Consider the following 26,826-nt stretch of genomic DNA (forward strand, 5'->3'; position numbering starts at 1 on the left):
GTTAGGGGGAATGTCCAAGTGTCCATGAGCTGTCATGTCTCAATTGGTTGTCCTGTAACACATGATAAACGTGTCACGAAAGGTTAAAGTTCTTGTATACATTAAACACGTAAGTCCGCCGGGGCGAACGACGGAAAAAGGCGTTCGAACCCGCGGACGGCGAAAGTCGGAAATTCGCCGCGAAACGACCGCCGGGCGAACCGTTCGGCCATCACTAGTTAGGAGTGAAGGGCCCTTCTTACCATCACTTTCCTTCTGTGAAGTATTCTGCTCTGTGAGTCTGTGTTTCCTGACACGTATTTCATTTCATATTTACTGACATGCATTCGTTTCTCTCTTATGGGCTCTGTTTTCCTGACACGTTCTTTCTTTTTCTTCAGCAGGTCACGCAGCTGGAAGTTGAAGGAGAAAAGGTGAAAGAGTTCTCGCAAGCCGAAAGCGCTCTCCTCTGACAAGACGACGGCTCGCCTTCCCAACAAGCACTGTGCCAAAAGCCTGCTCAGTTTCCCGAACTTTATCCTTTTCCTGGTGGAAACAAAGACCGAATCTACAAAAGTGATTAATGAGCACTTGGGTTTCTGCGGGCGGTGTGCAATCCTGGCTAATGAGACTTACTGTATCGCCATCCATGGCAGGAGGTGCGCTCATCAAAGGATTACGGAACCTTTGGCTGTGATGAGATTTATTCTTGCCAGATGGCCGGACAAAAAGCACATTAAATGCTGAGATTTGCACTTCGTGTTTGCTTTTGCACCTCTCATTTTAGCAAGGGCCTTTTATTTTTTGGAAACCAGAAATGGGCCTTCGGACAGTTTTGTGGCCCAAGGACTGGGTGTCCTTCTTGAAGTCCTGGATTCTGTTCTCGCTTGGGCTTTCCATGCAAGTGAGCCAAACATTGGCGTGTCCAAAGGTGTGCCGCTGTGACCGGAACTATGTCTACTGTAACGAGCGGAGTTTGACCTCAGTGCCTCTTGGAATTCCGGAGGGTGTAACCGTGCTCTACCTCCACAATAACCAAATTAACAATGCTGGATTCCCCGCGGAACTGCACAACGTCCAATCGGTGCACACGGTTTACTTGTACGGCAACCAATTGGACGAATTTCCGATGAACCTTCCCAAGAATGTCAGAGTGCTTCACCTCCAAGAAAACAACATACAGACCATTTCAAGGGTGGCACTAGCACAGCTTTTAAAACTGGAAGAGCTGCACTTAGACGATAACTCCATCTCAACGGTAGGGGTGGAGGACGGAGCTTTCCGCGAAGCGGTTAGCCTCAAGCTGCTTTTTCTATCAAAGAACCATTTGAGCAGTGTGCCGGTTGGCCTCCCTTTTGTATTGCAAGAGTTGAGGCTGGACGAAAACCGAATTGCCACCATTTCAGACCAAGCCTTCCAAAACCTGACCGGCTTGGAACGTTTGATACTGGATGGCAATCTCCTATCCAACAAAGGTATTGCAGATGGCACCTTTAGCAATCTACCCAAGCTGAAGGAGTTTTCTATGGTACGTAACTCTCTCACCAGTCCTCCGAATGATCTCCAGGGCACCTACTTGGTAAAGCTGAACCTGCAGGACAACCAAATTAATCACATACCAGTGTCAGCCTTTGCTAAACTGCACAAGCTCGAGAGATTGGATATATCAAACAACCGACTCCAGAGATTGGTCAGGGGAGTTTTTGATAACCTAACGAACCTAAAACAGTTAACTGCTCGGAACAACCCTTGGCTTTGTGATTGCGGCATTAGGTGGGTTACCGAGTGGCTCAAGTCTCTTCCGGCCGCCATCAATGTTCGTGCATTTATGTGTCAGGGACCAGAGTTTTTCCGGGGTATGGCGGTTAGAGAGCTCAACATAAACCTGCTGTCCTGCCCAACCACCACACCCGCCTTACCCCCTGTTACCCAGCCTCCTCCAACCACTGCCCCAACGACGGCTCCCACAACAGTTTTTATCCCTACTCCAACTGAAACCCCTGCAGTCCCAACACCCACCCCATCGCTTGCTCCCATTACCGAGCCCGACCAGACGATCATAGTCATAGAGAAAGTAACCACACCCATTCGAGAACGACTCCAGCTGTCTATTCGCTTTGTGAACGACACCGCTATCCACCTCAGCTGGTTGACCTCTGTTACGGTTGTCTCCTACAAGCTGACTTGGGTTAAGATGGGCCACAGCCTGGTGGAAGGGATCGTGAATGAACAAATAGTCAATGGTGAGAAGCATCACTGGAACCTGTTGAATCTGGAGCCCAAGTCTACCTATCGGATCTGCTTGGTTCCTTTGGATTCTTTTAACAACTACCAGGCGGGTGAGGAGACTGTGTGTGCCGAGGCCACCACAAAGGCCTTTTCCCCAAACAATGGCAGCAACAGCCCCTCTAGCCACGAGCAGGCCACGACGCCTAGCTTGGGCTCCCCCTTTCTGCTGGCAGGGTTAATTGGGGGTGCCGTCATTATAGTACTTGTAGTCCTTCTAAGCATCTTCTGCTGGCACATGCACAAAAAGGGCCGCTACACGTCCCAGAAGTGGAAATACAACCGCGGCCGCCGGAAAGACGACTACTGCGAGGCGGGCACCAAGAAGGACAACTCCATCCTGGAGATGACGGAGACCAGCTTCCAGATCGTCTCCTTAAACAATGACCAGCTCCTTAAAGGAGGTTTCAGACTGCAGCCCATATACACCCCGAATGGGGGCCTCACTTACACAGACTGTCACATCCCCAATAACTTGAGGTACTGCAACAATAGCAGTGTTCCAGACTTGGAGCACTGTCACACGTGATAGGGACTCTGGGGGGGGGACCCGAGGCCATGGCAGCCACACAAAGGACTGACTCTGCTGAAACAAAACGGGACTAAAGAGACTCTATACGATTACAAAAACACGAAGAAAAAAAAATTTACATTTGATATTAGGCAGATGCGTTTGTGCATCGGATACTCTGTAATTTATACGGTGTACTATATAGTGGAATTTAAACAAAAAAAAAAAAAAAGTGCTATCTTTTCTATTTCCAGTTCATTGCAAACAGTTTTGTAACTCTTTGCTTTTTAAATATTTAAAAATTGCTGAAGTATTGTACAGGGTTGTACAATAATAACCAGTTTGCCATGATAACAAAAGTGGATGTTACTTTTTTTCTTTGTCTTTTTTTTTTTTTGCATTCAGTCATACAATCGTTCACGTATGGAAGCAGGGCTGCTGTTAGAAACCACAGAACCTCATACAGCCTACCTGGCGGGCCCCTTCTTCCAAGCCGAAAGGGACTGAGGACATAGATTTATCAATCCCTTTATTTTGCAGCTTCGGCAACACAGACGAATGAATAGAAAATGCTCTGAGGGAGGCTTCCTGCTCATTCACGAACTAAAGCATAGTAAACAGTTTACTAGGCTTCAGTGAAGAATGGACACAGTGAGTGATTGGTACCGGTCGCTCACTGTGTTCATTTAGAAAAAGGAAGGGGAAGTAAATTACATATTTATCTGCCCCTGCCCCCGGACTCTCTAATCGAAACATCTCCCTTTGTGCCCGCAGCAGCAGAGGAGGGAAGCTGGAACTGCTGCAAGGGAAAGGGGAAAATGGGAGGTCCAGAGAACAGATGGAAGAGGGGCATGTGCTAGGACCAATTTCCCTGCAGTGTAGGCAGAGGGATAAGGAGGAAGAGAAGGGAGGCTAAAGAGGATCAGTGGCTGCAATAAGACAGTACAGCCGGCCCTCCTGCTCATCAGGTGATTGGGCCCCCCTTTTGAAGTGATAGGGCCCGGGCCCAGTACAGGAGGGCTGGCTGTACTGCCTTATCAGCGGCTCTGTATGGAAGGATGATGTCTGTTACGTGCCTGGATTTAGGCTAGGTTCAATCCGGAACATTGCAGGGTCACTGATAAGGCAGTACAGCAATCCCTCCTGTACTGGGCCCAGGCCCCATCACTTCAAAAGGGGGGGGGGGGGGGCAATCACCTGCTAAGCAGGAGGTCAGGCTGTACTGTCTTATTGCAGACACCAATCCTCTTCTGCCTTCCCCTGCAATGCTGCCAACTTCTCCCTCCGGCTGCGTGGAATGGTTCTAGCACCCCTTCCATCTACTCTCTGGGCCCCCCTGTGTGCCTTCCCTCCTCCCCTCCGGCAGCTGCTGTGGGCACACAGGGGGATGTTTCAGGACAGAGAGTGGTGGAATGGGCCGGTAAATATATAATTTATTGGCCCTTTCCTTTCCTGAATGAACACAGTGAGGGATCTGTACCAATCCCTCCTGCATCCATTCATCACCGAAGCATAGTAAACTGTGTTTACAATGCTTCAGCTTGTGAATGAGCAAGAAGCTTCAGAGTACTTACAATTCATTCATCTTTGCAACTGAGGCTGAAAAGAGAGGGACTGATAAAATATATGTCCTCAGTCATTTCCAGACAGAGGGAGGGATGCTGTCATCAAAACACATGGGTAAACACATCCAAAATGAATAGATCTGCATCATCGTGTACAAGCTCTAAAAATCTTAATTAAAGCGGAGCTCCAGGCTCCACCCAACAAATACTGTAGCTGGTGACTTATAATATAGGGACACTTACCTATCCAGGAATCCAGCGATGTCCTCACCTAAACCGATTCGTCAATCAGCTTTAGGTGCAGGCGTTGACATCATAAGTAAGGTTTCCTACTGAGCATGTTCAAGTCATACTGTGCTTTGTGAATGGTCCCATAGTCTTCTGGGACCTGTGATGTGTCCCAGAAGACTGTGGTGGAAGGAGGGGCAGGGACGAATTTCTGCCTCAGATTGCCGCGGCGCATCTGACTGGAAGTGGGAGCGGGTACCGCCCTGTACCTGCCCCCCCCAAAAAAAGTGCCAAATGTAGCAGTAGAGGGGAAGGGGGGATGCAAACAAGCAGAGCTTCCCCTTTTCGGTGACGATCCACTTTAATTAATCAACAGGAGTATAAAATCTCACAGAAAAATGTTGATGCGTTTCACCATGACAAAAGCTCACCCGGGATGAAACGCGTCAACTTTTCCCTGTGAGATTTTTATACTCCTGTTGGATAACAGTTCACAGAGAAAAGTTGACGCGTTTCATCATGACAAAAGCTCACCCATGTTGAAACGCGTCAACTTTTCTCTGTGTATAATTTTTTATACTCTGGCAAGTAAGCTCTAAAAGTCTTCTTTATTGACCACTTCAATACCAACACTTTTACCCTATTCAATGCCCAGGCCAATTCTCAGATTTCAGTGCTGTCACCCTCTGAATAACAATTGCGTGGTCATGCAACGCGGTACCCATTTGAAATTTCTATCATTTTTTTCACGCAGACGGATCTTTCCTTTGGTGGTATTTAATCACCACTGGGTTTTTTATTTTTTGCTAAATAAACATATTAAAAAATACAGAATTAAATTTTTTTTTTTTTATATACAATGTTGTAAATAAATAATCTTTCTACATAAATTTAGGCCAAATGTATTCTGCTACATTTTGCTACATTTCTTTGGTGAAAATAACCCAAATTACTATTCAGTTTGTAGGAAATTTGTAGAGGCCAGAAACGATGGTGTATACCTGAAAAGTGTTCACTCCTGATGTACTGACTCAATTCTTGAGGGCCGAAAATGTCAGGACAGTAAAAATCCCCCCCCCCCCCCCACCAATGACCCCTTTTTTGGAAAGTAAACTGTCCAAGGAATGGACTGTAATGTTGTAATTTTTTTTTGTCACAGTTTTTATGAAAATTAAAAGATTTTAAAGAATTTTAGTTTTTTTTTCACTTTTTAAATTTTTTTTTTTTTAATATACTGTCACCAGTGCAGTACAGCATCATCATATAACTGGTGTGGCGGTGATCAGGGACACTGACTGGTGACAGCATGTAAAAAAAAAATATAATAATATTATTATTTTTTTCTTTTTTCTTTTCTTACTGTTTGTTTTTTTTTTTTTAAACATTTTTTTTTTGTAACACACTGTGACCAGAGCAATACAGTGTCACCATAGTAACATTGTACTACTCGCAGGAAGTGATCAGGATTTTCTTCTTTTTAACACATTATGATTGCTTGTACCCGTGAATTTAACTCACATAAGCAACCATTTTTACTAAATGAAGTTGATTCAGTGTGTGTTTAGCCATAGCTAATCATACGGTAAAGATGGACTGTGATTGGCCCTGTCTGCACCATGTAATCACTGCAACCGATCACAGCTGTGCACAAGAATGGCATGAATCGAAGCCATTCCTTGTTCGCATTTGTCACGTGATCTGCTGTGATTGGTCACAGCGATCACATGGTACCCACGGTGGGCTGGTACATTGATAAGTCATCGGCTGTGTCAGAGCGCGCCGCAGTGCGTTCCCGTGAGGACATCATATGACAACCACATGTACCGACAAAGATCCTGCCTATCCGTCATTTGACAAAAGGCTGGGCGGAAAGTGGTAAATTCTTACACACAGAGAAACGTTTGACGTGTTTCAGCCCGGGTGAGCTTTAGTCATGGTGAAACGCGTTAACTTTTCTCTGTGTGTAAAAATTTATACTCCTGTTGGAGCCTTAATAAAGAAGATTTTTACAGCTTGTACACGATAATGCCGATCTATTCATTTTGGGTGTTTCTCTGACAGTTGTTGCGGCTGTAAGTCTGGCACACATGTTGCTCCTTCTGCAAATTCTACAAGTTTAATGGGTAGCAGCATCACATGAATTCATTGTTAGTACGGGTAAAAAAAAACAAAAAAAAAACACGCAAAACTCCACGTCCAAAAAGGTACATAAGGTACTCTGACGCACATGTTGGGCATATGGGATCCCAGTGAAAAGGCTGTCCTATGTGTGTCGCATGAAAACATGCAAAAAAATGCAAGATCGCACATCAGCTGCTTTAGAGCATTCATCGTGCATAGGGCAGTCCACTGAAATGAATAGGCTGCCCTATGCCTGTAGTGCGAAAACACGCATTCGTAGAGCGCTAGGTGTGAATGTGGCCTAAAGCTGAACTCCAGGTAAAAAAAAAAAACACCCATAATTCACCCACCCTCCCCACCTGCACTGCGAGGATTACATTATTTATTTATTTATTTTGCCTAGGATAGAAGGAAAAATGACTTTGTTCCCCTATCCTTTACTCTTGCAAACTCCTCCTTCCATGCAACTATTCCCCAATCGGCGCCCTGACAGCCGGTCAGAGCTCTGATGTCATCATCCACAATGCAGAACCAACTGTCCGGCATTGCAAGTGAGGATGCCAAGCACTCACCCTATAGCCAGAAGGAATAAGTGAGGGGCAGGTGCTGGGGGAGCAAGGGATAGTCTAGTGCAGGGGTCTCCAAACTTTTTAAACAAAGGGCCCGGTTTACTGTCTTTCAGACTTTAGGAGGGCTGGACTGTGGCCACCAGGAGTAGTAAATGCCCCAGCATCAATGGGGGGTAGACAAGGTTTGAGTCTTTGGTGATCAATGAGAATAAATACATTATATAGAGCCTGTGGTCAGTAGGAGGAGGAATGGTGCCCCGTTCTTGGTGTCAATGGGAGCGATAGTGACCGTGGGAGGAATAGTGTCCCATAATTGGGTTGTGACAGCGGGAGGGATAGTGCCCCATCATTGATGTCAGTGGGAGGAATAGTGCCCCAACCTTGGTGTCAATGGGAGGGATAGTGCCCCATTGTTGTGTTTGTGACAGTGGTAGGAATAGCGCCTCATCATTAGTGTCAGTGGGAGGAATAGTGCCCCATCATTGGTGTCAATGGGAGGGATAGTGCTCCATCTTTGGGTTCGTAGACAACGGAAGGAATAGTGCCCCATCATTGATGTCAGTGGGAGGGATAGTGCCCCATCATTGGGTTTGTGACAATGGGAGGAATAGTGTCTCATCATTGGTGTCAGTGGGAGGAATAATGCACCATCATTGATGTCAGTGGGAGGAATGGTGTCCCATGATTGGTGTCAATGGGAGGGATAGTGCCCTATAGTTGGGTTTGTGACAGCTGGAGTAATAGTGCCCCATGATTGGTGTCAATGGGAGGAATAGTGCCCCATCATTGAGTTTGTGACAGTGGGAGGAATAGTGCCCCATTATTTGTGTCAGTGGGAGGAATAGTGCCCCATTATTTGTGTCAGTGGGAGGAATAGTGCCCCATTATTTGTGACAGTGGGAGGAATCATGCACCATCATTTATGTCAGTGGGAGGAATAATGTTCCGCTGTTGGTGTCAGTGGAAAGAATGATGTCCCATCATTGGTGTCAGTGGGAGGAATAGTGTCCCAAGGGCCAAATAAAGTCAAGCAAAGTGCCACATCTGGCCCGTGGGCTGTAGTTTGGAGACCACTACTCTAAAGCCCCATACACACTATCAGATTTGATGCTGATTCTTTCCTTCAGATTTACCAAAACCATATAATATGAGGTCAAACCATAGGAGTTTCAATTTGTATGCAATCTGGCTGGCCCTTCCACTACATGGTTTTGGTAAATCTGATGGAAAAAATCAGCAGAAAATCTGATAGTGTGTATGGGGCTTAATAGTACCTTGCTACCCTGTTGGTGGGCCTCCCTCGCACTGCAAGGGTTTTTCTTTCTTTTCCCTGGAGTTAAGCTTTAAAACTTTGAATGACTCAGGACATATGTCCTTATCTGCATCCTTGTTCTTTGTGGATCGGTGACTCCGAAAGCATTGAAGCCATTGGATGGTGGTGACTTCTCTTGAATTCTTTATGACGAGTTTTCTTGAAAAGGTCACAATGTACAAGAACTGGACTCGGTACTTTATTTTGCAACACATTACAACAAACAGAAGATGCATCATGGTGTACTGCAATGTACATGCATTGTAGTGTCAATTAAAAATGAATGGCAATGCAAAGGTGTGGTGCTGGCCTAAAATCTAGGTGACTTGGGTTTCAAGGTTGTTAATGACCTCACAAGATAAATGAGGTCAAAGGTTCTCATGCTGTAAAAGTACTTAAGATATTTAAAAGGACACAATGGGGGGAGATTTACTAAAACATGAGCACACATAATCTGGTGCAGCTGTGCATAGAAACCAATCAGCTATCTTCAGCTCATGCAATTAAACTTTGACAATAAAACCTGGAAGCCGATTACTTACTGTGCACAGCTGCACCAGATTCTGTGTGCATGGGTCTTAGTAAATCTCCCCCTATATTTTAATATCAAAACTGTTTAAAATGTAATGTTAGCATGAGAAAAAGGACCCATTCACCATCATTATGTGTTTCTATTTCTCTAATGCTAAGCTAAGGGTGGCACAGTGGTGTAGTGGTAGCACTCTCATCTAGCAGTAAAAAGGGGAGCTGGTTCGAATCCCAACCATGACGCTACCTGCCTGGAGTTTGCATGTTCTCCCTGTGCCTGTGTGGGTTTCCTCTGGGTACTCCAGTTTCCTCCCACACTCCAAAGACATGCAGGTAGGTTATATTGGCTTCTGTCCAAAAATTGGCCCTAGTATATGAATGGGGACTTTGGATTGTGGGCTCCTTGAGGGTAGGGACTGATGTGAGTGTGCAATGTACAGGGATAGGGACAATTGTAGACATTCAGGTTGGACTAGCATCTTTATTCAACCTTACTAACTCTGTAACTATGTAAGCTCCTATGAAATTGCAAAACTACCTTTGTAATTTCAGAGTTCAGAAAAAAATAAATGCTGCGTTTTCTCTATTCACACTTTTTTCCCCCCTCACTTAATAACATTCGATCTGCAGATAATAGAGCCTGAAAGCATCCAATTTGGTCCCATTTGCACAGCACAAATTTACATATACTTTTCATGGAGGAACAACTATGCAGATTTTTTTTCTAAATATACTCCTGAGATGCAAGCCTCTTGAAATACACACACCTCTTGTATTTGGACAATATTTGCTTATCTCAGCTTTTAGGGTACAGAATCTTTATGACGTACACAGTTTATGCGTCTCTCCTGGGTCTTCAGCTCAGTTGAAAAGTGAACAGAGATTACTGGTCCCCCATTGATGTGCTTCCAATAACCCTACATGTGGTCATTTTTGGGAGAATGGTTCAGAAGCAATGTTGTTTTCAGGCTGGATTCACGCCTACGCATTTTTTGCGCTTTTTGTATTTTGCAGATTTGCTCTACAGAACGTGTTCCATAGGAAACCATGTTAAATGGGCTGTAGTGCAATTCTACAAAATGCAAAAAGCACTAAAAATGCATAGGTGTGAATTAAGCCTCAGAAAGCGATGTACAGCACTCTGTTGGCATCTTCTGTGGTGATAATGAGGTCTGATGAACTACAAACTGAGCAAGGAGAATGAGGAAGTCTTACTAAATACAGCGACAACCAATTTTTTCTCCAAAAAAAAAGCAAGTCAGCAATGAAAATAGTTAAAATTATCATTATCAAATCTCATGTCTGTGCTAGGCATTCATTGACAAAATTTGACAAAAGTAAACATTGCAGTTTACATCACAATTGATATAAAACTGCTCTAAGTTAGATGGAAAGCAAACAAAGTTAGATGCCAGGCAGGAGGGTGGTCATAAAAATTTGTAGCAGTATCATAACCTGTACTTAGCAGAGTCTGGAAAGCCTCTTAATGAAGTCATGCCACAAATGACCTGTTGTAAATAGTCTGGAGAAGTTGGAGGCATACACATCTGCTAGGCTTGGGTTAGTGATTTACGCTGACATACAGATGATGACACTGATATATAAAATTCTAACAGGTACACACCAAGCATGCCTATAGTATGAGGAGCTGAAGCCTAATTAAACACATTCATTCTCCTAAAACAATGCATATGATTTATATTATATTTGGTGTCTATTAAATTGCATCTTCATTCTGTTCAATATTATGTTGTTTCTCAATAACAACTTCTGCAAACCATTGCAGAGTTCAATGATGGTGTGGCCCTCCTCTGATGACTCCTAAATAGAGAATCCTACTAGGTGACTATAATGCCCTGTACACACAGTCGGACATTACAATGACAAAATTCGTCTGATTTTTTCTGACAGGTTTTGGGCCAAACTTGTCTTGCATACACACGGTCACACAAAGTTGTCATAAAAATCCGTTGATTCAGAATGCGGTGATATACAACACGTATGACGGGACTATAAATGGGCCAGTAGCCAATAGGTTTTGTCTCGTAATTTTTTCTGAGCATGCGTGGCACGTTGTCCATTGGAATTGTCTACACACGATTGGAATTTAAATAATGAGATTTTCTTGTTGAAAAATTTTACATCATGCTCTCAAACTTTGTGTGTTGGAAATTCTGTCGGAAAAAGTCTGAGAGAGCCCACACACGATCACATTTTTTATTTTTTTTGCCTTATTTTGACATACAGATAATTACATTGATGTATAAAAAGAAACCAATCAGGTAGACACCAAACAAGCCTATGCTACGAGGAGCAGAATGCTAATAAAATACATTAGATCTCCTAAAATATGCATATAATTCATATTTTATTTGATGTCTATCAAGCGGTATCTTCATTCGATTCAATAATATGTTGTGTGTCAATAACAAGGTTTTGCGGTTCCCTCAACTCCTGCAAATCATTACAGAGTTGAATGATGGTGTGACCCTTCTCTGATGACTTCTCCATAATAAATAATTAGAGAATCCAGTAAGGTGACTATGACTGTGCAGAAGACACTAAGGCAACTTGAGGACCTGTAGACTTTGTGTAACGAGTCCGGAAAGCCTCTTAATGAAGTCATGCCAAAAACACCCTGTCACAAATAGTATTGAGGAGAGTTGAAGTAATACATATTTGCCAGACTTGGGATAGGGATCTATATTACCATACAGGTGATTACATTGATGCACTGTATAAAAATATCAGGTAGACACCAACCATGCCTATACTGCGAGGTACAGAAGGCTAATAAAATACATTAGATACCCTAAAATATGCACAAAATATGCATACAATTGATATCATATTTGGTGCCTATAAAATCGTATCTACATTCTGTTCAACAATATGATGGTTGCCAGTAACAAAATGTTCCGGCTCCTTCAACTTACACAAACCATTACAGAGAATGATGATGTGAACTTCCTCGGATGACTCCTTTATAATAAATATTTAGAGATCCCAGCAAGGTGACCATAATTGTGCAGAAGACACCAGGGCAGCTTGTGTTCCTGTAGACTTTGTGGAACTTGTCCGGAAAGCCTCCTAATGAAGTCATGCCATAAATGCCCTGTCATAAATAGTCCACAGGAGAGCTAGAGAAATGCACGTCTACCAGATCCGGGTTAGTGGCCTATATTAACATATAGATGATTACATTAATGTGTAAAAATACAACAATCGTGTAGACACCAACTATGTCTATACTACGAGGAGCAGAAAGTGATGACACTGATGTTAAAAATAAAAACAGTCAGATAGACACCGAGCACGCCTATAGTATGAGGAGCAGAAGGCTAATAAAATGCATTAGATCTCTTAAAATATGCATACGATTTCTATCATATTTGGTGTCTATCAAATTGTAGCTTAATCCTGTTCAATAATATGTTGGTTGTCAGTAACAAGAAGTTACAGTTCCCTCAACTTCCGAAAACCATTAGAGAGTTGAATGATGGTGTGACCCTTCTCTGATGACTCCTCCATAATAAATAGAGTCCAGCAAGGTGACTATGTGCAGAAGAAACCAGGGAAACCTAAGGTACCGTAGACTTTGTGTAACAAGTCTGGAAAGCCTCTTAAAGAAGTCATGCCAAAAATGCCCTGACACAAATAGTCTGGAGGAGCGTTGGAGGAATACACATCTGCCAGACTCAGGTTAGTGACTTATATTGACATACAAATGATTACAATGATACAGATTGATGTATAAAAATATAACAATCAGGTAGACACCAATGAGGAGCAAAAGGCTAATAAAATACATTAGATCTTCTAACATATGCATAGAATTCATATCTTATTTGGTGTCTATCAAGTGGTATCTTCATTCTATTCAATAATATGTTGGCTGTCAGTAACAAGGTTTATGCAGTTCCCTCAACTTCCAAAAACGATTACAGAGCTGAGTGATGGTTTTACCCGTCTCTGATAAATCCATATTAAATCGATGGAGAGGCCATCACGGTGACTATAATCGTGCAGAAGACACCAGGGCAGCTTGTGGTCCTGTAGGCTGGGTGTTGTGAAACTGCATAGAGACCAAGGGTCCTTGGAATTAAACTCTATAAACCTAATGTATTGCTCAGAGCGTCCATCTCTAAGGAGCCAGGATTGAAAAAGGGGGATGTGTCCTATGAATTATGTTACTTTGTTTCACAATAAAAGCACCATACATTGTCACTCACATTTGTCTAATGTATACTCAGAAGGTGTATCTGCTCCTTCACAGAGGTGATTTTCTTCAATAACCAATAAAGCTGTGACATTTCATTATAGCCTTGTGGGAGGGAGCTGGGTACACAAACCACTGCTGAGAAATCTCCCCATTGTGGGAGGAGCAGAAACACAATCTACTGCGGAGAAATCTCTTTATCGTAGGAGGAGCAGAGACATAACCCCCATCTGACATCACCCAAAAGGTTGTTCTATTTTTTAACTGGTCATGCTCATTCATGCCATTGTATGGGAAGTGAATGTTTCAGATAAAGCAACAGAATAAGAACACAAAAGCCACTCCTGGAACAAGAAGCATATGCAGTGAATAATATAAAAAAAAAAAAAACAACGTTCCTTGACGTGTTTCACCCCTGCTGGATTGCTCGCAAGGATTGGAGATTCATAGTTCAACTCCAGGAATTATGCATATTGCATATTTATATTGTTTCGGCTTGGCACAATGTAAGTATACATACACCTGAGGGGCTCCTGGGGAATCTGGCAATCTTTGTAGTAGTCAATGCTACTACAGTAATATCCACAATCTTTTGGGCTTGCTTGGCACTGCCACTATTCACAAAATTACTTTTTTTTTTTATCAACACATACAAGATAATTTCTTATTGGATGAAGTGGAGAATGTGGCGCCACCACCCCTCCTACTCACCTGGTCCAAACAGCAAAGGTGCTAAGCCTGTGACCCCCTTTGGTAAGTGTACTGAGGGGAAGCCACTTGCACAGAACACCAGTGGAACCTAGAAGATTGCAGCTATCACTGTGGTAACACCAACAACTGCAGTGATTTTCATCTTCCCCAACAGCCTATCAGGAATGAGTTATGCATATATTTACATTGTACAAAGCTGGACCAATGTACAGAAAGTATGCCATTCAAATAACTCCTAGAGTTCAGGTTCAATGTAATTAATGACAGGGTCACTTTAACAGACAGAAAAAAAGGTCTGGTGTACTAGTCTATCGTCTTGTTATTTATGGAAGTTATAAAAAAATATAAGGTGATAGGGACTGGTATTTCAACTGGACTTGAGAATTAGGAGGATAACCATCACCAGAGGTGAATGACCATCACAGGATCGAATTCTTAGCCCTTGTACACATGGTCGGAGATTCCGACAACCAAATCCGTCCGATTTTGTCCGTCGGATTTTGTCCGAAACTGTTGCATACACACGGTCGGACAAAGTTTTCGGAAAATCCGACGTGATGACGTTATTTCGTTACGACGGGACTACGTTCACGCTAGTAGCTAATAGCTTTGGTGTAGGAATTTGATCAGAGCATGCGTGGCACTTTGTCCGATCTGAATTCTCTACACATGATCGGAGTATGTCCGATCGGAGCATTTTGTTGGAAAATTTTACCAACAAGTTGGAAAACTTGGTCCGTCGGATACTCCGACGGAAACAGTCTGATGTAGACCACACACAGTCGGAATATCCGACAAAACGGTCTGATCGGACACATTCCGTCGGGATCTCTGACCATGTGTACAAGGGCTAAGAATCAAAATGATTGTTATTTAATATCCATTGTGATTGTTCACATTTGCAGCCCAACTAGATACATGATACGGCCAAACACCTAGACACCTGACCTTCACAGCTATATAACTTGTTGGTCATTCCATTCCAAAACCACGATCATTAATATGAAGCCCCCTCCATTTTCTATATGTGAATATGAAGTCCTCCGTTCTTTCTGGAAGGCTTTCCACAAAATTTTGGAGTGTCTGTGGGAATTTGTTCCCTTTGTGAGATCAGGTTATGTCGGATGAGAAGACCTGGCTAACAATCAACATTCCAATGGTGTTCAGTACGGTTAAATCATTTGAGTTCCTCCACACAAAACTGGTCAATCATGTCTTTATGGAGCTGGCTTTGTATATAGGGGTACAGTCATGCTGGAACAGAAAAGGGTCTTCTGCAAACTGTTAGCACAAGGTTGAAAGTTCACAGTTGTCTACAATGTTCTTTAGTTCTTGATTTTGTGCTTCTGGATTTGTAATGGGTTGACCATAAGCTCATATACAGTATGTGTGATGGTCAGGTGTACATAAACTTTGGCCATATAGTGTATCTTGGATTTGCAATGAAGTTGAAGTCTCTTACTTTTTGGGTGATTCCTTAATAAGCTGTGATGTCACATTTATAAACAGTAAATGTTTAAAAGTGACAGGTAATAGTGCACACAAAATTAACATTATTAAAAACAAAATACTTTCCTGTAACCTGGATCTATATGAAGGAAGATTGAGATGTTGGATGAGCATCAAAGAAAGTGCATCAGTCATGAGCAGTGATGTAAGTAACGGAGTTAAAGTAAGCGGCGTTGCTTAACGCCGTTACTTTAGAGGGTAACGAGTAATCTAACTGATTACTCTTCCCCTCGTGCTAACGTCGTTCCCATTACTTGGGCGGCGTTACCGCAATTACATCTACCATCACTGGGGGCGGTAGATGTAATTGCTGTAACGCCGCAATTACATCTACCGCCACTAGGGGCGCAATGAATTGTCACGCGCCGCGATCCGGAGCACTCCGTGGCTTCGGCCTTAGGAAAGGCCGCGGCTTCGGTCTAGGTCCGGAGCGGCGGCCTTCTTGGTACACCCGTCGGCCGTTTACAATGTGATTGCTCTGTCAAATGACGGAGCGATCACTTGTAAACAAACCGGCGTCATGATGACGCCGGTTCCCCTCTCCCCTCTGTATACAGATCTGTACAGTGGAGGGGAGAGATCGGATGGCAGCAGCGCTGTGGGATGGATCTGTAGTGCCCACAGCGCTGCTCTGTGACAATTTCAGTCACAGCCATCCCTCCATTCCCTGCCAATACTCTGCAATTCCCTGCCAATTCCCTGCCAATACTCTGCAATTCCCTGCCAATACTCTGCAATACCCTGCAATACTCTGCAGTAGCCTACCAATACCCTGCCGATACTCTGCAAAACCCTGCCAATACTCTGCAATACCCTGCCAATACTCTGCAATACCATGCCAATACCCTGCCAATACTCTGCAATACCCTGCCAATACTCTGCAGTACCCTGCCAATAACCTGCCAATACTCTGCAATACCCTGCCAATACTCTGCAGTACCCTGCCAATGCTCTGCAATACCCTGCCATTGCTCTGCAATACCCTGCCAATACTCTGCAATACCCTGACAATACTCTGCAATACCCTGACAATACTCTGCAATACCCTGACAATACTCTGCCATACCCAGCCAATACATCTGACTTTTTCCATCGGAATGTCCAACTAACAAAGTTTGAGAGCTGGATATAAAATTTTCCGAGAAAATGATCCGATCGGACGTTTGTAGAGAATTCCGATTGGACAAAGTGCCACACATGCTCAGATTAAATTACGAGACCAAAACTATTGGCTACTAGCCTGAACGTAGACTCGTCGTAACGAACTAACGTCATCACGTTTCAAGCGATCGGATTTTCTGACAACTCTGTCCGACCATGTGTATGCAACACCAGTTTCGGACAAAATCCACCGGAAAAAATCCGACAGATTTTGTGGTCGGAATGTCCGACTGTGTGTACAAGGGCTTAGATAAGCACCTGAACGACCACAACATACAGGGATATACAATGTAATACTGACATATAATCACACACATAGGTTGAACTTGATGGACTTGTGTCTTTTTTCAACCTCACCTACTGTGTAACTATGTAAATAAACGTTAGGAGGTCAACTGCAGGTTAGAAGGAGGTTAACTGCAGGTTAATGGCTGAAACAAATCTACTGCAGATCAGGAGGTTAATGCAGGATAGAAGGAGGTCAACTGCTTGTCAGAATGAGGTCAACTGCAGGTTAGAAGCAGAACATCTGCATGTCAGCAGGTTAAATGCTGCAGGTTGAAAGAAGGTCAACTGCAAGTCAGATGGAGGTCATCTGGAGGTCAGAAACAAATCAACTACAAGTTAGAAGGTCAAATCCAGGTTAGAAGGAGGTCAACTGCAGGTCACATGTATCTATCTGTTTATAAACTCAATCATCTCAGCAGCTTGTCAAACGGATGTAATTGACACAAGGCCAAAGATCAGCCACACATGCTTTTAGGGCTCATTTACATTTTTTGCAGGGTATTAATATGTGTCGTGTTAAGGCAGTTTTTTCAAAAAGAATGTGCTTCTGACGCACCCTAAAATGCTTAAAACTGAACACGACATCGCCCTTTTTTTTCTACTGTTGGGATATCATTCAGAATGGATGCCCCTGAAATTCGGCAGCAAGTGTTACATGCACAGAGAATGTGCAAATGGGTCCTAATTCTTACCGGCTTGTCTTCCAATCAGTGTCTGGCTGCAAAAAGAATAATTGTCCAAAGGATCATTTACCACATTATAACCATGCTCCTAAGAGCGGGGCGTTTGTTTATCCCAAAACATTGCCGCTCAGATGAAGTTTACCCGCATTACTAATTAAAAAGCGATATCCTAAATAATTAATGCAATGCAGGTTTCATGTGCTCCGCTGTCAGCGTTTCGTAAGACAAACTGCCGCAAAATTGTTTGTGAAACTTCTGGAATGGCCCGCCCCCTCATCGCGTTCGGCCGTGCGGCAAAATAATGACATTGATCCGACGCATCCCTCCAAATCATCCATCATGTTTCTCTCCCTCTATCACTCCGCCAGGGTCCTGGAGAAACAGCTGCGCTAAAATCTATTGTTTTAATTCCTGGACAATTATGCGTCGTCTCTACGCCGTGCACATACAATCGGGTAATATACCATCTGGCAGATGAAACCGGAATGTTTATACGTTTCACATTGATCTGCAGGCTATACAGTGCCGGGGAGTACAATTCCCCACACGCCTGAGCTTTTCGAATTGCCTGTATAAAATGTAAGAGCTCAGAGAAGAGATTTCTACGAGGCGTCACATAGACTAAAGAGTCTTCTGCACCTCCCAGCTAATTGCCTTTAAGGATTAGCTGATGTAAGACTGCTTTATCAGTTTTGAAGGAATACAGGCAATTGAAATAACCATATGGCTTCCTATAGATTTTTATTGCCACCGTTCGGTGAGATTTCTTCATCTAGCTCCTTCCACCTGACCGTTTGCACCTTTTGGATGGGTTTTCAAAAGCAGCTGCATTGCTGTGTCGATATATTTGCTGGTCAGAAGCAGGTAAGGATCAGTAAACTAAAATCCTTGTGTAGTGGCTTCCCTGACCTCCAAAGGCCTAATTTTGACCTCCTTCCTCGTAGTGTGGGTTATTAGGCATAGTGGGTGTATGTAGCATTTGCAAGTTGGAAACATGGGCAACAGACACTTTTTGGAATGCAAGAAAAGAGATTTATTGTCTCTTAAACAGAACTGGTGGAGAGAGGGTTAGGGCCAGGACACCCTAAGGCAGATACAATAGTAACTGGCAGACTCTGAGGCAAAATATTAGGCAGACAGCTATACAGGTAGAGGGCCTTTAAGTAGGATGCAGCAACTGTATTTGTAGACTTGCTGTCTCCTATGGCAACTCAACTTTGAACAGTCCATCACTGGATCCCCCGAGCTCTACCACAGCTAGCCCGCAGTATACTCCTCAAGCTTCCCCCACGTCAACCTGCTTGGTCCCTGGCTTGGAACTCTTCTGAAGCTTTCCCACTTCTTCACCATCCACGTCTGGTGAAAAGGCTGCTCTGGTACTTCTGCGGACTTCCATACACTGGCCTCTGATAGCAGGAATGATTGTGCCTTGCTGTTGACTATTCCTCCTTTTACCTCTGGTCTTTATTATCACTTGCTCCTGGCGACAAAAGTGGTAGTCCCTTGTGGCAACTACTTCTCCCTCACCGCTGGCAACGATCCAGTTCCCCCATCCAGTGGAACTTCTGCAACTTGGTTGGGCTTCCAGCTTGAAGCCCCAACCCCGCGCTGCCTCTCTAAAACCTGGATAGGCCATACTGTAGCTCCCAACTTGCCCTGATTGCAAGGGACTGTCCCTCATTCTTTCTCATTTGTCCCTCATTTTGGTCTGATCTGTATAGATGTATATAAAATGCACTTTTTCTCTATCAAAAAGTGTTTTCCAGCGCTGCATTTGTAAATTCCAAAAGCCAATATAAAGGAATAGTAGTGGTAAAAAAAGCACTTGTGGGTTCATCCAATCTTGTTTTTTTGTACAATTCTCCTTTAAGGGGGCGTGACAAGGGGTGTGTCCTATGCCTGCATACTTTTACTGATAGGTGTCCCTCATTCCCATCTCAAAAAGTTGGGAGGTATGGGATAGGCCTAAGACAGCCCTTGTGACACATGTACACCCAGACAGCCATCCAGGTGGCACAGAACCCCGAGCACCTGACTCCTCCTGAATAAATAGGCGCTTCCAGCAGGCTAAGACATCAAAGAGACCCCTGCCAATTGTCAATCTATTCACTCCTAGTCTGGATTCCATATGCTCTTATCATTCTACTACCACCGGTAACAATGCCACCTAGTGATAGAAGAGAGAGGTGGATCAAATCCAGAGATAGGAAAAAAGCCAGTGAATCCCCTACCAATCAGCTAGGCTAGTTACCACCTAGCAAGCTAAATTTGTTAGCTACACTTGCAAAACAAAGGTAAAGCATAATGGGCTATTATTCATTGCACAGTAGCCCATTATGTGTCACTTACCTGACACCAAAGCCCGCAATGTCACCGTTGTCCCCAGGAGCAAGGAGCGTCCATCATCGCACCTCTTCCTTCTGGGGCCGTGAACTCCAGCTCTGTGACTGGCCAGAGTTACGTGACGTCACTCCCGCGTATGTGCGCGGAAGCTGCCAGTCAGGGCATGACACCTATTAGAAACGGCACAATGTGCCCTTTCTAAAGGGCGCATGCACCAATGATATCGGCGCTCGTCATTTTAGTAAATATCTCCTAAACTGTGGAGGTTTAGGAGATATTTCAAGCACCTACAGGTAAGCCTTAATAAAGCCTTCATATAGGCTTGCCTGTAGTTAAAAGTGGTGATCCAGTGATCTCCATTAGCTTCTGCTTCCCATGCTGAGCAGCTGTCCTGCTGCATTGTGGCCAGCCACTGGTTATGAGTGACATTCAGAAAATGCTTTGCATTTTCTCAATGAATGCAAACTGTTCTCTGATTGGATGAGATGGAAAGTGTGATGTCATTAACCCGCCTCCCCACTGTAAAAGATACCATAAGCATGTATCCAGCAGAGATGAGCAGATCAGTGGGCTACACCTTAGGGAATCAGGAACCAGACCAATCATGATGAAGCTCATTTGGCTATACTTCTTCTGTGGATCACAGGACTGCAGTTCGTTCTGCACTCCTGGTACCCATTTTCAGCAGACAGCGGGCTAAATCACATCTGACATCACAGTGCCAGTCCAGGCTCGGGCAAGATCGCGACAATAAAGTCGGATCTGACCAAGTGCTTGGACCTCCACCCTACTCTGAGAGCCTGAGCTGGCCGATCCCGTCCCCTCCACTGCCCAGAGCTCCAGTGAGTGCTGGCGTGCCGAGCAGAGAGCAGGTGACTGACAGTCACCTGCTCTCTGCTCACAGAGCTCTGAGAACCAAGTGATCAGTGGTCTTTGATCGCTCGGTTCTCAGCTTAGATTCAGCAGGGGACAGATAAAGTATCTACCTAGGTAAGTAAAAAAAAAGCCCAGTTCACTCTATTGCGGTGTGGAAAACCACAAGTCATTCAGACAGGAATTACGCCACACTCCTGTTCAAATCACATGTGATTCATTGCAGTGCAATTTGAGCCATTTATTTTGCATGGCTCAAAATGCGAATCCCACACCCATCAGTGTGACCCGACACTAAATAAAGTTCTTCCCCCACCATCAAGCAATAAACAATGCAAAAGTGAAAAATAAACATGGTAGTGCAGCAAACCCAGAACAACAACCCGACTAATAAATAAACACTATGTACAAAATAGAGGGAGCTCACATGAATAGGGCAGAATAGGGATTAGTCCTGGGAACAAGGGGAGTGAAGCAGGACACAGGGTACTGGATATGGGTAACAAGATACTGGATACTAGATACAGGGTACAAGGTACTAGATGCGGGGAACAGGATACTTTATACTAGGCGCATGGTACAGGGTACTGGATGAGGGGAACAGGATACTGGATACTAGGGGATGTGAACAGGATACTGGATACTAGGGGATGGAACAGGATACTGGATACTAGGGGATGGGAGCAGATACTGGATACTAGGTGCAGTATACAGAGTACTGGATGTGGGGAACAGGATACTGGATTCTAGGTGCAGGGTACAGGGTATTGGATGCGGGAAACAGGATACTGGATGCTAGGTACATGGTAGAGGGGACAGGATGTGTGAACAGAATTCTGGATACTAGGTACTGGATGAGGGGAAACACGTGCGGGGAACACGATACTGGATACTAGGACCAGGGTACGGGGTACTGGATGCGGGGAACACGATACTGGATACTAGGTGCAGGGTACAGGGTACTGGATGCGGGGAACACGATACTGGATACTAGGTGTAGGATACTGGATGCGAGGAACAGGATACAGGATACTAGGTGCAGGGTACAGGGTAGAGGGGACTGGATGCTGGGAACAGGATGCTAGATACTAAGTGCAGGATACTGGATGCGAGGAAAAGGATTCTGGATACTAGGTGTAGGATACCGGATGCGGGGAATACGATACTGGATAGTAGGTGCAGGGTACAGGGTACTGGATGCGGGGAAAAAGATACTGGATACTAGGTGCAGGGTACGGGGTACAGGGTACTGGATGAGGGGAACAGAATACTGGATACTAGGTGAGGGTACAGGGTAGAGGGGACTGGATGCGTGAACAGGATGCTGGATACTAGGTCCAGGGTACAGAGTACTGGATGTGGGGAACAGGATACTGGATACTAGGACCAGGGTACGGGGTACTGGATGCGGGGAACACGATACTGGATACTAGGTGCAGGGTACAGGGTACTGGATGCGGGGAACACGATACTGGATACTAGGTGTAGGATACTGGATGCGAGGAACAGGATACAGGATACTAGGTGCAGGGTACAGGGTAGAGGGGACTGGATGCTGGGAACAGGATGCTAGATACTAAGTGCAGGATACTGGATGCGAGGAAAAGGATTCTGGATACTAGGTGTAGGATACCGGATGCGGGGAATACGATACTGGATAGTAGGTGCAGGGTACAGGGTACTGGATGTGGGGAACACGATACTGGATACTAGGTGCAGGGTACAGGGTACTGGATGCGGGGAACAGGGTGCTGGATACTAGGTGTAGGATACTGGATGCGAGAAACAGGATACAGGATACTAGGTGCAGGGTACAGGGTAGATGGGACTGGATGCTGGGAACAGGATGCTAGATACTAAGTGCAGGATACTGGGTACTGGATGTGAGGAAAAGGATACTGGATACTAGGTTTAGGATACTGGATGTGAGGAACAGGATACTGGATACTAGTTGCAGGGTACAGGGTAGAGGGGACTGGATGCTGGAACAGGATCCTGGATACTAGGTGCAGGGTACAGGGTACTGGATGCGGATAAAAGGATACTAGGTACAGGGTACTGGATGCAGGGAACAGGATACTAAATACTAGGTGCAGGGTACAGGGTACTGGAAACAGGTCACATGAAACACGGCACAGGATCAGGCAGGGACACAGCTCACAGGTAGAAAACTGAAGCAAGTGAGGGATTAAATACCTTCCCAGAAGCCAGTATCAGCTGGAACTGCATTACTAGGATAAGCTGGCTGCTGGGAGACACCTGCTGGTGGCCACCAGAACTGCACCCTTCGGCTCTGGGAACAACAGTGCCACCAACAGGTTTCCCAAGTCCGGACACGAGTCTTGACATCCACCTTGTTCAATCACAGAAAGCATTGAATTCAATAAGAAAATGCAAAGATTTCTCTGAATGGAGCCTGTGCCCATCGGCGGACCTAATGTCCTCCCAATGGAGATCACTGGAGTAGTGGTGTCTAATACGGTGATTTGCAGCTTCTAGATGGATCCCACAGGTATGGTATATACATAATTACGGTGGTCCAAGCCGGATCAGTGTAACTAAATAAACATATCCATACCGGGAATTCTTCTTTAAAATGCAAAAAATATGTAATAATAGTTTTTCTGCAAATACCAAGAGAATACGTCACAACTAGGCCATTTGCAGAAAGTTAAAGTAAAACCATAGCTATTTTTTTTTTTTTTAAGGAAGGAGTATGAAAGGGTTGGACCCTCGTCAAGTTTTTATTGCTATTCATATGGGACACAACGTATGTTTAAGCCATCATAGCCATAGATATAAAAGAGAAATACAAATCTAAATCTTTATTAGTGCTTACAAAAAGTAAATTTTCATTGCATCCTGAGGAGACCATCTTATTAACCACTTATTTCATTTCAGACTCAATGTTTACAAGTTAAAAACATTTTGTTTTTTGCTAGAAAACCCCAAAACATTATACATTTTTTTTTCTAACACCCTAGAGAATAAAATGGCGGTCGTTGCGATATTTTCTGTCACATATTTGTGCAGTTGGTCTTACAAGCGCACTTTTTTGAAAAAATACACTTTTTTTAATTAAAAAATAAGACAACAGCAAAGTTAGCTCGATTTTTTTTACATTGTGAAAGATAATGTTACACCGAGTAAATTGATAATTATCCAACATGTCACGCTTCAAAATTGCGCCCGCTCGTGAAATGGCTACAAACTTTTATCCTCAAACATCTTCATAGGCGACATTTAAAAAATTCTACCAGTTGCATGTTTTGCAATACAGAGGAGGAGAACACCGTTTTCATATGCAGGCGCTACTCGCGTATGCGTTCGCTTCTGCACGCGAGCTTGGCGGGACGGGGTGGGTTTAAAAAAAAACTATTTTTTTCTTAATTATTTTACCTTTTATTTTTACACTGTTTAACCTCCTCGCGCCCGCCCTATGGCCGAATGACGGCAGTAGAGCAGGCGCCTTCGTCCGGGTTGCCGTCCCTGGACGGCGTGATGTTTACTTCCGCAATGCGCGCCGCCGCGGGCGCGCATCGCGGAAGTTCTGTGTTCGCCGTGTCCCCCGGGGACAGGCAAACACAGATCGCTGTAAACGGCCAATCACAGCGGCCGTTTACAGCGTGATCGGCGTATCCAATGGGAGATGATCTCATATGTTTACATATGAGATCATCTCTCAGCGCCGCTCTCCTTCCTCGCACAGACAGTGCGAGAGGGGAGAGATGAACGGCTGCAGCGGCAGCCGTTCTGCCTGTGAAAGAAAAAAAAGTAAAAAAATAAAATAAAGTGCCATCCTCCCCTAGCAGTGCCATCCTCCCCTAGCAGTGCCATCCACCCCCAGCAGTGCCATCCGCCCCAGTGCCATCCGCCCCAGTGCCATCTGCCCCAGTGCCATCCACCCCAGTGCCACCTGCCCCCAGTGCCATCCACCCCAGTGCTACCTGCCCCCAGTGCCATCCACCCCAGTGCTACCTGCCCCCAGTGCCATCCACCCCAGTGCTACCTGCCCCCAGTGCCATCAACCCCAGTGCTACCTGCCCCCAGTGCCATCCACCCCAGTGCTACCTGCCCCCAGTGCCATCCACCCCAGTGCCACCTGCCCCCAGTGCCACCTGCCCCCAGTGCCACCTGCCCCCAGTGCCACGTGTCGTCAGTGCCACGTGTCGTCAGTGCCACGTGTCAGTGCCACATAGTGCCATCTGTCATCAGTGCCATGTATCAGTGCCATTTGTCATCAGTGCCACCTGTCAGTGTCACGTGCCATCTGTTGTCAGTGTCACGTGTCATCAATGCCACTTATCAGTGCCATCTGTCATCAGTGTCACGCGTCATTGGTGCCACGTATTAGTGCCATCTGTCACCGGTGGCACGTATTAGTGCCACGTATTAGTGCCACGTGTCATCAGTGCCACATATTAGTGCCACGTGCCATCAGTGCCACGTATTAGTGCCACGTGTCATCAGTGCCACGTATTAGTGCCACGTGTCATCAGTGCCACATATTAGTGTCATCTGTCATCAGTGCCACATATTAGTGCCATCTGTCATCAGTGCCACGTGTCATCAGTGCCACGTATAAGTGTCATCATTGCCACGTATCAGTGCCATCTGTCATCAGTGTCACGTGTCATTGTCCTGGTATTTCAAAAGTGTAATAAATAGTCAACAAGTTAGATGTGTAATTTATGCTTCTAGAACACGTGATGGCGCTCCCTGCATGTTGGGCCTCTCTATGTGGCCAGGCTGTGAAAAAGTCCCACACATGTGGTATTGTAATATTCAGGAGGAGTAGCAGAATTTTTTGGGGGGTGTCATTTGTGGTATACACATGCCACGTGAGAGAAATAACCTATTACAATGACAATTTTGTGGAGAAAAATAAAAAAAATGAAAAATCTTCATTTTGCAAAGAATTGTGGGAAAAAAATGACAACATCAAAAAGCTCACCATGCCTCTTACTAAATACCTTGGAATGTCTACTTTCCAAAAAGGGGTCATTTGGGGGATATTTGTACTTTTCTGACTTGTTTGGGTCACAAGAAGCGAGATAGGCCACCAGTACATCAGATGTGATCAATTTTGTGCGATTCGCACCACAGCTTGTAGACGCTCTAACTTTCACAAAGACCAAATAATATCCACTAATTTGGGTTATTTTTACCAAAGATATGTAGCAGTATAAATTGTGACCAAAATTTATGAAGAAAAATTAATAATTTGCATAATTTTGTCACAGAAACAAAGAAATATGCGTTTTTTTTCAAAATTTTCGGTCTTTTTTCATTTATAGCGCAAAAAATAAAAACCCCAGAGGTGATCAAATACCACCAAAAGAAAGCTCTATTTGTGGGAAAAAAAGGACAAAAAATTCATTTGGGTACAGTGTTGCATGACTGAGTAATTGTCATTCAAATTGTGAGAGCACCGAAAGCTGAAAATTGGTCTGGGCAGAATGGTGTTTAAGTGCCCAGTAAGCAAGTGGTTAAAAAAAGAAATAAAATGGTGTCACTTTTATTCCTATTACAAGGAATTTAAGCATCCCTTGTAATAGAAAAAAGCATGACAGGACCTCTTAAATATGAGATCTGGAGTCAAAAAGAACTCACATCTCATATTTGGACTTAAATGCAAAAAAATAAATGTTGTCATTTTGAAAAAATGACATAAAAAAATGAAGTATGGGCGGAAGTGATGTTTTGATGTCGCTTCTGCCCTGCTATGGTATGGAGACGAGTGGGGGCCATCTTCCCCTCACTCGTCTCCATACCTAGCAAGGAGATGCGATCACCTCCGCCTCTGCCGACGGCTCCGATAAGCGGTGGAGGGCACCGGATCGCGGCGGGGGCCCTCTCCCGCCACTGATAAAAGTAATCTTGCGGCGAATCGCAGCAGAGACCACTTTTCTGATGCAGCCGACCCCCTGCCAAACACGG

The 26,826-nt window shown here is 44.5% G+C and overlaps 1 protein-coding gene across 1 annotated transcript in view; it reads left to right on the forward strand.

The window, feature by feature from the left end:
- FLRT2 (fibronectin leucine rich transmembrane protein 2) overlaps positions 1-3,145 on the forward strand; it is a 102,207-nt gene extending 99,062 nt beyond the window's left edge. Inside the window, exon 2 of the mRNA XM_077463728.1 lies at positions 381-3,145. Coding sequence (XP_077319854.1) covers positions 797-2,794 — 1,998 coding nt within the window. The 5' untranslated portion in view covers positions 381-796 and the 3' untranslated portion in view covers positions 2,795-3,145. The remainder of the gene's footprint in view (positions 1-380) is intronic.
- The last annotated feature ends 23,681 nt before the right edge of the window (positions 3,146-26,826 follow it).

The sequence above is a fragment of the Lithobates pipiens genome, unplaced genomic scaffold (assembly GCF_037356315.1).
Source record: "Lithobates pipiens isolate NorthernLeopardFrog02 unplaced genomic scaffold, aLitPip1_a1.2 Scaffold_30, whole genome shotgun sequence".
In the NCBI taxonomy this organism is placed as follows: Eukaryota; Metazoa; Chordata; class Amphibia; order Anura; family Ranidae; genus Lithobates; species Lithobates pipiens.